The 12,214-nt window shown below is 44.2% G+C and overlaps 1 protein-coding gene across 4 annotated transcripts in view; it reads left to right on the top strand.

The window, feature by feature from the left end:
* Positions 1-8,270, top strand: part of LOC309326456 (uncharacterized protein) — a 50,089-nt gene extending 41,819 nt beyond the window's left edge. For 3 of the 4 annotated variants that reach the window (XM_081835208.1, XM_081835207.1, XM_081835209.1), the window contains 7 exons: positions 567-826; positions 1,678-1,803; positions 1,975-2,116; positions 2,231-2,281; positions 4,570-4,624; positions 6,257-6,538; positions 7,420-8,270. In XM_081835208.1, coding sequence (XP_081691334.1) covers positions 567-826; positions 1,678-1,803; positions 1,975-2,116; positions 2,231-2,281; positions 4,570-4,624; positions 6,257-6,538; positions 7,420-7,426 — 923 coding nt within the window. In that variant the 3' untranslated portion in view covers positions 7,427-8,270. Of the gene's footprint in view, positions 1-566; positions 827-1,677; positions 1,804-1,974; positions 2,117-2,230; positions 2,282-4,569; positions 4,625-4,656; positions 5,485-6,256; positions 6,539-7,419 lie in introns of those variants that run through there. The other variant, XM_081835211.1, reaches the window with a different exon arrangement.
* Positions 8,271-12,214: the final 3,944 nt, after the last annotated feature.

The raw sequence follows: 12,214 nt of genomic DNA, 5'->3' as shown, positions 1-12,214 counted from the left end.
TTCTCAAAGCCTGTGAAGCTCCTGCCTGCCTTAGGGAGAGAGGCACATTACTCTGATGGGTGCAAGAGCCTTCCCGCCCCCTTCTCAAAGCCCGCCTGACGTTGGGAAGAAGGCAGCAGGGCTTCAGCATCCTTTCAGAGACCTGGTGCCCCTTCCCAAAGCCCAGGAAGTTTCTGCCTGGCTTAGAGAGGGAGATGCTATACTCATGTATGCAACATCACAATGTTTTCACCCCACCCCCCAAATTGCCTTCACAAGCTGGTGCCTACACCATGACTGTTACCTACAGAAAATGTCACCCCATGCCACTAAAGAGGTATGAAGAGAGCAGAGCAAATACAGATATGGCAACGGAGTCTCAGATTGCTTGGAAAGGACCCAGGGGGAAAGGAGCCTTAGGGAACTGCCTCATGGGGACTAGATCTACCAGAAGGAGTTGCTATGCTCACTAGGCCTGCCTTCTTTCTTTGAATAAATAGTTGACTTCACTGACACCGGGTGACAGACGGTCCACAGTTTCCCACTTGTGACACGTTTGTTTGTTTTTCCTTTGTGCTGCTTTCCAGGCAAAAGTGATTCCCAAGTCCACGTTGCACATTTTGTGGAAGGGGGGATGAGTCTAGAGAAGCCAGACAGAGTGGGGCCGTATCATGTTGTGTTGGAAAACCCAAACCTCTCTCCCCGTGGAGCCATTTTGAGAACGTCATGGTCATTGTTTAAGCGAAAGATAAAGGTCCACACTGTGGCACTGCTCTATCAAATGCTTCAATTCAGCTCACCAAAATTCCACCTGTATCTCCTACCCAATGACTCTTCTCTGAGAAAGGTAATCGGGATTCTCCAACTCTGATTGGTATTCCAGACAGCCTGGATCATTTGCCTGACCATAGTAAGCCTGACAGAGTAGCTATGCAAAACTATGCAGCAGAGTGTGACATGGTTCATGAACTGTATCTCCCGTTGTTGGGCTTGAGCTAATTTACCAAACAGCTAGCCAACATCAACTTGCTGCTGGAGAGAAGATTTGCAGTTGCTCTTCAACTGAGTTATTTTGGTTGCCACCAGTAGTGGTTTTTAAAAGTGATCTTTCCAACACTGTAATAAGCATTTTTCACTCGCTGGGCAACCTCTTTTCCAAATGCCCTCCTTGGTTCCATAGACAGCATGGTTAGTCAATTATGCGAACAAAATATGTTTACTCTATAGTTCTAAGTACATTCAGCCTTCTCTGAAATCAGTGGCGCTACCTTCAAAGTAAATGCATTTAGTGATGAGCAAATTCTCCTTGCTTCATTGAGTAGTTACAAGCTTTCTGCAAGAACATTGTTTCTGGTGTGCGAGGCTGGCACATGAGAGATAAATGCCTTTGCAATGTCAGCTGCTCCCCATGCAGTCTGAAAATTGCCTGTCCATATTTTGGTTTCTGATGAGATTTAGTTTTCTTTATATTGAAGATGGAGAATCTGTGTCTCTGCAGATGCTCTTGGACTACAAAACCCATCATTCCTGACCCACACTGGCTGTGGCTGATAGGAATCCAATGACATCTGGAAGCTTGCAGCTTCCCCATCCCTGCCTTGCATGTTGCAACAAAGCCAAGAAAGGCGTAGGGATCCAGTCTTCCAGAAGTTTGTTACCTTTCTTGCATATCTCAAAAGTGACCTTTGCCTTTCCTAGGCGGTTCATGAGCACGAAGCACAATGCCCTTCACAAAGAATAGACAAACCCCCCTGGACCCTGAGGCCTCTGACGATTGGCTGCCACTTCTTTGTGGAGACAAATGATGTCAGAGTCTGTCCCAAGGTGAGACACAAAGATGATGAAAGGCTTTGCTAGGGCAGAGCCATGGCTGTGAAGTATGAGAACGAGAGGGACTCCACCAGGATCCCCCTCACCCTTTAATTTGACTCCCTTGGACTGGTCGACTGGGCTAAAGCTTGTTTGCACATAAGGAGGTTTCATGCTTCCCCACAGGAAGTGGAGTTTCAATATTTGGATGCTGACAAGCTGCAGCAGTATGTGGAACTGTTTGCTCAGCAAATGCAAGACATGTTCAACTTCAGTGTGATGGACAAGCGCACAAATGAACTCATCTGGGAAGCCCATGTGACACAAGGTGAGCTTAGTTGGAAGAAAATGGGAAGGTTGGACCATAATTTGGGAGGCAGGATGATAAAGGACATCACAGTCACATTCCCTCTTCGACTGCCTCTTTCCTGTTCTGTTTCAGAAGAGTTAAAGTCTCCTGAGATGACGCCTTCTCCTTCAAGCTCAGAGCAAGGTCTGCAGGTTTTAATTGCTTATTTCCTCGTAGTTAAGTCCCACCTTCCTCCCAATGGCAGCACAGAGTGGCTGGTGATACAGTATCATAGAAAAGTCACTTTTGTAATGTTAGGGAATCGCCTTCCGGTGCAGGTTGCCCATTGCTTTATAGTCTCCTTTGGTGCCAGATGAAGTTCTTTCCACTTAGCTAAATTTTGTAGAAACAGCTTTGGCTTTCATTCAGCACACCCGGTGTGCTAACAGAATCCAGTGCAAATGCTCAAGATACTGCAATTGGGCTTTCCTCCCTTCACCTGCCACTTCCCTCAAATGCACTTTGGAGGGTCAAGGAGAACCCTCAGAATAGCTGGAAAGGGTGCAGTGTGTGTACTTGGCTGTTGGAGAGGGATAGCTCTGTCTGGCAAGCAGGAAATGTCACAGAGGGTGACATTTAATTTCTCCTGGTATGTTTTACCACCTGGACTTCCCAGTTTTCAGCTGAATGTCAGTTGTTAAAATATCATTTTTCATACGATACGATAATCTTTATTGTCATTGTCCCATAAAGAACAACGAAATTGAAAAAATCTACATCAGACATTCAAAAACCAACAAGCCTGCTATCCCAGCTATCCCAGCCTGGTTCACCCCCTAAAAACTCTGATACCCCATAATTAAATACAATATACTCCCATAGAGACTACCTTACACTGTGTTTAAAACCAAAATTGCATTTGGATAGAAACTGTTTCTCAGGTGGCTAGATCTAGTCTTTATAACCCTGTACCTTATTCCAGAAGGCAGAAGCTGAAAGAGATCATTTCCGGGGTGTGCACTATCCAGCACTATCTCTGCAGCTTTCTTATGACACCTGGCAGCATAGATTTGATCCAAGGTGGGAAGAGTGCACCCAATTATTCTCTCCACAGTCTTTACAACCCTGGACACCATCGTTTTTCCCCTGACCATGCAGCTCGCAAACCACACACACAGACCATAAGTTAATACACTCTCAACAGCACAATGGTAAAATGCCATCAACAGGTCCTTTGAGAGATTATTTTTCCAGAGGATTCTCAGAAAATATAACCTCTGCTGTGCTCTCTTCATCAGGTTTTACTGTTTTCTCCCCAGGTTAGGTCATCTCTCAACTCCATTCCCAGAAATCAGAACACCGAGTCCTGTTCCACACACTTCCCCTCAGTAATTAGTGGCTGAATATTCCATTTCCATTTCCTAAAGTCCACAATGATCTCTTTTGTTTTCTTTAAGTTAAGGAGTAAGTTGTTTTTCCTGCACCACTCCCCCAACTGCTCAACTTCCTTCCTATAGGCCGCCTCCCCCTCTCCAGCCATGTAATTCCAGTACTGGGGACAGAGAGTGACTGGTTCCTTAAGAAATACATTTGTTAGACTATTAGGACTGTCTTATTTGATTAGTCATAGTTTGGGCCAGGAAACCATAGTTGGCTTGTATCACCACACCATACTTTTTAAAAAGCCCTCTTACACCATTTCAGCAGTGGTGGGGAATCCTGGGAGCTTTAATTTGCTAAGCATCTCCTAAAGCACAATTCAAAGTGTTGATGTTGACCTTTAAAGCCCTAAACGGCCTCGGCCCAGTATACCTGAAGGAGCATCTCCACCCCCATCATTCTGCCCAGACACTGAGGTCTAGCACAGATGGCCTGGCAGTTCCCTCACTGCGAGAAGCAAAGCTACAGGGAACCAGGCAGAGGGCCTTCTCAATAGTGGGGCCCGCCCTGTGGAACGCCCTCCCATCAGATGTCAAAGAGATAAACAACTACCTGACATTTAGAAGACACCTGTTCAGGGATGTTTTCAATGTGTGACATTTTAATATATTTTTAATCTCTGTTGGAAGCCACCAAGAGTGGCTATTTAATTATTATTAAAAATAATAAATTATTATTATTATTATTACTAACAACCCCCAGCACCCTCACTATCACCCACACAGTAGCCATCACATTTTTCGAAATAGAGGGTTTCCTGCTGTGCCAGACACACTTTCTCTGGGTTTTGTTTTTTCTTAAAAAGAAATAAGTCAGTCCAGCCCAGCAATTGTCAAGACTGCAACCTTGCAAACTGAACTGGGAATGCTTCTGGTTTCCTGACTTTCTTTCCCTGCTCCCATTTGCTTGTTGGTAGTGAACTCAATCAACACAGTTGTTCATGATGCAAAATGCTGGAGAGATTTGAAAATCCTGGGTTCACTTCCAGTGATTATGATTTTCCCATAGTCCCTGCATGTTTCATAAACACACCTTCTCTCTCATTTTTCCAGGTGCTTATTGCTTCACTATGTCCCATGCTGCATCAGGACACAGTGTGGAAAGCAGGTAGGGCTTAACTGTTCCTCATGAAAGGCCAGTCCTGCTATTAGGGACAATGAAGCAGCTGCCACAGGCAGGCAGCAGATATTGAAGGGGTGGTGCTGTTTATGCATTGGCTGCACTGCAGTCTCTGGAGGGGCAGAAACATACAAACATGCAAATTTAACAGAAGCTAAATTGGGTCACTCTACCTATCAGTTGCATAGAAGGTTACCTCCAGGGAAGAGAGACACGGCTGCTTTTTCTTATTCCATGGCCAAGAGATTATAAGCCTAGCTTCATGCACAATTTGGAATGGGGCAGCAGAAGAGGGGGAGACATAATTCTTTTGGACAGGGGCAGCTAATCTTTTTGGCCTGAGGATGGTCAGGTACCTCTTTGAGGGTCACAGGCCACTGGTGGCATGGCCAATGTATGTGCACACAACACACAGAGATCACGCATACAAATACTGCGCATGCATTGCACAGAAGCACACCTATGGAGCATGCAGGCTCACCAGGCATAAGGCACACACCTCAGACACACAATGTCACATAAATCTCCACCTCACACATACACACAAACTCTTCCTCGTACAAAACCCTACACTGAGGTCCAGCGCCGAGGGCCTTCTGGCGGCTTCTTCCCTGTGAGAAATGAGTTTCACAGGGAAGCAGGCAGAGGCCTTCTTGGTAGTGGCGCCCGCCCTGTGGAATGCCCTCCCATCAGATGTCAAGGAAATAAAGAACTATCTGACTTTTAGAAGACATCTGAAAGCAGCCCTGTTTAGGGAAATTTTTAATGATTGAATTTTTATTCTGTTCCTAGTGTTCTGTTGGGAGCTGGCTAGAGTGGCTGGGGAAACCCAGCTAGATGGGCGGGATAAAAAATTAATAATAATAATAATAATAATAATAATAATAATAATAATAATAATAATATAATACTATAGTAGTATTATAATACTACTACTACTACTACTACTACTACTACTACTACTACTACTCCACCGTGTGAGATCAGGATGCCAAAATGATAGACTTATCCCATTATACCCCAGGGATTACTGCACACTTTTCAGGACAAAACCTCCTGCTGGAACCATCTCTTCAGGAGGTCCGTTTTGAAATTGAGTCTTTATTCTGGCAGCAGCTGCCCTTTAGAACTGCCTCCTGTTATGCATCAGTTAAGCACTGTCTCCATGCTCCTTTTGAAGACCTTGTTTTTTTCAACTGGTGGAGATCTTTATCCCCCAGTCAGCAGCAGTATTGGATCTGGAATGGTTTTGTATTTTGGTAAGTAAATTCAGCGGTTTCGTAGGAAGCAATTCATTAACTGAAATGGAAATGGAATGAAACACTCTCTCTCACACAGCACACAGGACTAAACACCCTGAAGTGGATAGATGTTGCCTGTTAAACTTTAAAGAGCAGGAGGAAGGAGTTTAGCTGCCATCTCAGCATTGTGATGCTTGGCCCTTATTGTGGATAAATTTAAGCACCACGGCAACCTGCATTTCTTTCTGCTCCCTCTGTGCCAATCCCAGGCATGGAAGTTGGCAGCACTTACTGATGGTGTGGCTCCTTCCCAGGTCCCTTTGCTGAGTGTCTCTTGTTTTGTGCCTGCTTTTCCCTGCGTCTGGGGGTGATAATGCAGAGCGACAGTGAGGAGCATCAGAGACTGCCTGGTGTCTACTCTAGAGAACTTGGGTGAAGATGAACTCAAGAAATTCAAGCTCAAGCTCCACGAGATCCCTGTCATTGAAGGCCATGACAACATTCCCCTGGGGCTGCTGAAGAAGGCAGATGTCATGGACCTGAGCCAACTCCTCCTGAGTTTCTACATGGAGAATTATGCTGTGCAGGTGACGGCTGATGTCCTCAGAGCTATCAACTGCAGGGATGAGGCACAGAGGCTCTTCAGCCTCACCAGGGAGAGGTAAGAAAGAAGGAGGGCCAGCTCATGAAACTGGCTGGGAGGAAAGGCATATGGAGGGCCAGTCGCCCCTGACGCCCCACCCACTGTGAGGTGAGAGTGATGGATTCTGATCCTGTCTCCATGGGGGAGAAAGGAGGAAAGTCTTATATCACGGCCTGCCCATCAGCTCTTCGTTTATTTTACTTACCGTATTTTTTGCTCTATAAGACTCACTTTTTCCCCCCTGAAAAGTAAGGGGAAATGTGTATGCATCTTATGGAGCGAATGCAGGCTGCACAGCTATCCCAGAAGCCAGAACAGCAAGAGGGATTTGCTGCTTTCACTGTGCAGCGATCCCTCTTGCTGTTCTGGCTTCTGAGATTCAGAATATTTTTTTTCTTGTTTTCCTCCTCCAAAAACTAGGTGCGTCTTGTGGTCTGGTGCGTCTTATAGAGCGAAAAATGTGGTATTTTGCAGATTGGCATATATTTTAGCTGTAAAGACCTCTAAGCAGTTTATATGTTGGTTTTTTATATATAAAGGTCAGAAGTTAACGATGAGTTGAGTTTAAAAAATTCAAAATGTAAAAAACATCAGCCATTAAAGATATACACTTTATAAAATAAAATGATGTACAGGCAACTCCCCTCTTGCACGTGAACTATTGGTGTGCGGCTGCATGTATGCGTAGTGCTAGAAACCTGGGAATGGAGGGGGAAGCGGGAAAGTCATCGTGGCTCATGAGGAGAACCTTCCCAGAGCCCAAAGAGGAGGTTGAGGAGGTCGAATGCTCAGTGGGGCTTTGTTTTGGCTGTGAAGTCTCCCCTCTTTCTTCTCCTGGCAGTATTTAATTGCTGCACTTCCATATAAACTTATTCATTCTCTCTCCCTCTCTCTCCTAGGAACTAGCAGTTCTTTGTTAAAACCTCTGCTTTTTATCAGCGAACAATGGTGACCCCTCTCCTGCCTTACCTGAGCCTGCCAATCTCCAAAAATATCTGGAAGTCAAATTGTTTTGTCTCAGCCCAGCCATGGCTGCCATCCAGAATCCTCTACAACACTTCAGTACTATGAACTTTTCCCCGTTTTATAATGCATTGGCTTCCCTCAGAGAATCCTGGAAATTGTAGTCTAGCAAACTGCTAACAATTATCTCAAACAGAAACAAAAACAGCCCAAGCTTCCAATGAAACTACAGTTCCCAGCACTCCAGGAAAATGCATACTGATAGAAGAGTTTCAGCTTTGGCTGGCCTCTTGCCCTCCAGACGTTCCAAACTACAACTCCCATCAGCCCCAGCCAGCGTGTTGCATCAGTGCCACTTTTCATCAAGGGATACTGGAAACAGCTGGTCCAATGGACTGCATTGGTGGGAGTGGTGTTTACTATCAGGAAATGCAGATGCAAGCATTGTACAATCAGTTTGGGACCTGGTCCTGATCAGGTGCAACCGAGACCCAATATGAACCAATCAGGACCCTGGATCTGAATCAAAACCTAGATATTTGAATCTTCAGTATTCTCATTCACTCAGAATGGGGGAACAAAAGGGCCATAATTTGTAATTTGGACACATGGTAGTCCCTCCAGAGGGAATTAACTGCCAAATTTCAGAAAGTTAGCTCAAGAGTTTGTTTTTTGTTTGTTTTGTTAACCACATTTAAAATTTGCTGTTTTTCTAAAGAGAAATCAGCCCTGCAAATTCTCACACTCTTTTTGGACCTGATCCTGTTTGGCTATGTGCTGGTGCTAAGCTGTACAGTTTAAGGACTCACTCTATGTGTTAAGTATGTGTTATACCTAAAGGAGCATCTCCACCCCCATTGCTCAGCCCGAACACTGAGGTCCAGCTCTGAGGGCCTTCTGGTAGTTCCCTCCCTATGAGAAGTGAGGTTGCAGGGAACCAAGCAGAGGGCCTTCTTGGTAGTGGCACCCGCCCTGTGGAACGTCCTCCCGTCAAGGAAATAAACAACTATCTGACTTTTAGAAGATATCTGAAGGCAGCGCTGTTTAGGGAGGTTTTTAATGTTTGATGTTTTATTGTGCTTTTAATTCTGTTGGGAAACCCAGCCAGATTGGGGGGGGGGTATAAATTTATTATTATTATTAGTAGTAGTAGTATATAAGTACTTCCTAAAAACGACTCAGTAAGACAAAGAGAAAGGCTGTGTGTGTGTGTTTGTGTGTGTGTGTGTGTGTGTGTGTGTGTGTATAAGAGAGAGAGATAAGAATTGGCAGTCCTGGTATAGCATTCTTCTAGAGGACTTTTGCAGTAGATTTCCAGGCCTGCCTTCCACACTAAAATTCTCTTGTATATGGTAAGCAAAGCCCCTCATTCAAGGAAGCCCATGAATGCAGCACAATGTATGGTTATTGTGGGATGTAAACACAGGAGCAGTCAATGACAACATTCCTAGAGTGTACATGTTAGAACATGGGGAGGGATGTCTGTCCAGCAAGCAGGTAAACTTCCTGGGGACGGACTTCCTCCGCATGTGACCAGAGGTGGGTGTGGCCTCACCTGTGCAGGTAATGATAAAAGCACAGGGCAGGCAGCCACTCTCTTCTCTTGCCTCTTGCCTCTTGCCTCTCTGCCATCTTCATCTTCTGAAGGAGCAACATGCCCTCTTGGCTCCCAGCCAAGAGAGGACAGTACTATCTTGCTACAAGATAGATTCTAACTGCATGTAACCTTTTTAAGCCTGCCTACCTTCTGGGATCATATTGTGAACAGAACGTGAGTAAACTCTTTTATACTTTTATAAAGACTGTGTCGTGTCTTGTATTTTAAGAGGGAACAAAGGGGAAATTACCAGAGTAATTATTATAGAGGTTCTAGCGAACCTGTGCAAGCGTTACCGTTGCGAACTTAAAAGGGGAATGTCTATAAACTCTGCTGATATTTTGGGAACTTGTTAGCACAAGTTGGATAAGGATATAATTAGTCAATATATCCTCTCCTGCACCCCAGAACATTCCCACAAAGGGTTATTGGGCCCAGTATTGCATATTTCTGCGTATTTTTGAAGGATTGCGTTGGATTGTGATTTTGAGTTGAGTAGTATTTTTCTGAGTTAACTTCCTGGTAAGCACATGGTCCTTTGTTCCATTGTGCAGTGGGGATTAAGCAACCCCCCCCCTTCCCTCAGAGTTCACAGTGACCCAAGGCAGTGAAGAATTGTTTTGTATTTTGAGATTTTTGAGATTTTGATTTTAAAAAAAATTTTTGAGAAATTTTGAAATTTTGAAGAATTTTCAAATTTTTGGATTTTAAGATGGCTAGAGCAGCTTTTGATAGTGATGCAAAGCTAGGAATGCCTGTGCTGAATGAACACAATTTCATGCACTGGAAGCAGCGCTTGATAGCATGTTTAGATTATAAGCACATTTTGGAAGCTTTAAACCCTCAACCTACGGGATCGTCTGAGGAAGCTTTAGCCAAGATAAGTGCTTGGAAACGCATGAACAGCGAAGCTAGACACATAATTTTGAGTGGACTTCGTGATGAGCAGCTATCATTAATAAATAGTACAGATGATGCATCTCAAATCTTAAGAGATATTGAGCGCGTGTATGGAGAATCTAGCATAAACTGCTTCAGAAACTTGGTGTGTAAATTAACCAGAGTGAGGATGAATTCAAAAGAGGAATTCACAGAGCACATCAACAAGTTTACTGAGATTATTCAAAGAATTGATTTGACTCCCAAAGCTTTTGATGAAGATACAAAGATAGCATTTTTGTTATCATCACTTGGACCACGCTTTAGCGCATTTGTAAGTTTGATGGATCATAGACAAGGTCTGACTTTTAAAGACTTGATTGGTTATTTAAAAGAAGAATGCAGAGATAGAGCTGAATCTCCAGTGAGAAATGCTAGAAGCAAGGACAGCAGTTATGCATCTAGGCAATGTACAAAGTCCAAAGAGATGCCTAAGAAAGTGATTTGTTTCAATTGTAACAAAGAAGGACACATTGCAAAGAATTGCAAGGCTCCTAAAGCCAAGAAACCCCACCCCTTTCAGCCAAAAGGGGAAAAGAAGGGGAAATGCGAATGCACATGGCTACTGCAAGAAAGGAATTTAACTGTCCAGAATCGTGAGAATAGACGTAATAAATGGATAATTGATTCAGGTGCCAGCTCACATTTTTCATATAAAAAGGACTATTTTAATGAGATAAATGATGAAGAAGGATCTGAAATTGAAATTGCAGATGGCAACATTGTTAAAGCAAAAGGTGCAGGTTCCATGAGTCTGAAATGCAATATAAACAATGAATGCATTGAGAACACAATCTCTAGAGTTTTGTATGTACCAGAGCTGAGCTGCAATTTAATCAGCGTGTCCACACTGGACAAGAAAGGTTTCCAGATCACATTTGGAAATGGAGAATGCAAGGTGACTAGAAATGGCAAAGTGTTTGCTCAAGCAGAGCTAATCAATGGTGTATATGAGCTTGATCTTTCAGAGAATCAGTCTGCAAAAGTGGCACATTCCAGCCAGAAGGATGAAGCAGATCTGGACCTATGGCACAGAAGGCTTGGACATAGAGACACCAACGTCATTCTGGATCTACAGAAAAGAGATCTTGTAAGAGGTTTGCAGGTAAAGCAGAGCAACAAAGCTCCAGCAAAGTGCATAAGCTGTATTACTGAGAAGGCTGTAAAACCTTCATTTCCACGTTGTGCAGAACAAAGAAGCAACAAAGTGCTTGACATAGTGCACACTGACATATGTGGACCCATGAATGTTCCCTCACTGGGAAAGAATAGATACATTTTAATATTTCTGGATGACTTTTCAAGATTTTGTGTTGTATATTTCCTCAAAGAGAAGAGTGAGACAGTGGACAAGCTCCAGGAATACATTGCCATGGTCAAGAATAAATTCCAAAGAGCTCCAGCTGTGCTAATGAGCGACAATGGAGGTGAGTACTGCTCAAATGAAATGCAGGCTCTCCTGGCCAAGGAAGGAATTGCACACGTAACCACAATTCCTTACACTCCACAGCAGAATGCCATAGCTGAGAGAAAGTTTAGGTCCATTATGGACATGACAAGGTGCATGCTAAAGGATGCATGTTTGCCACAGAAGCTGTGGGCCGAAGGAGTGTACACGTCGGTCTATTTGCAGAATAGACTGCCAACTAAAGGTGCAGAGCGCACACCATTTGAACTTTGGCATGGGAAAGCTCCCAATCTGTCGCACATACGTGTGTTTGGAAGTCCATGTTACTTCCACGTGCCCAAGGAACACAGACACAAGCTTGACTCCAGGGCAAAAGCAGGTATCCTTGTGGGATACGCCTCTGGAGGCAAAGGATACAGAATTATGGACTTACAAACTGGTAAGACAAATGCATACCATGCGGTTTATTTTGATGAATATGGAAAAGTAGACACTAGGAACACTGTTGTGGATTCTTCAGATGAGTCAGAAAGGACTCAAGAATTTGTATATTTCCCTTTTGAGACCCCACAAAGTAATAATCTGCCTTCAAGTGTTACAGCGCCCCCTACAGGCGACGCACCAGAAGACGCAGAGGACCAGAACCCTGGCGGCACCAGAGACGAAGATGAGGACTCAGATGGGGACATGCCTACGTTGGAGGAGGATGAGGAAGCTGATGCGGTCGCAGAACCAGAGTTCAGGCGCTCGTCCAGAACCAACAAAGGTGTCCCACCATTACGGTTGT

The sequence above is a fragment of the Podarcis erhardii genome (assembly GCF_964252035.2).
Source record: "Podarcis erhardii genome assembly, chromosome: 13".
Taxonomy (NCBI): Eukaryota; Metazoa; Chordata; class Lepidosauria; order Squamata; family Lacertidae; genus Podarcis; species Podarcis erhardii.
Note: the sequence above shows the minus strand (reverse complement) of the source record. Positions and strands in the feature narration are given on the sequence as shown.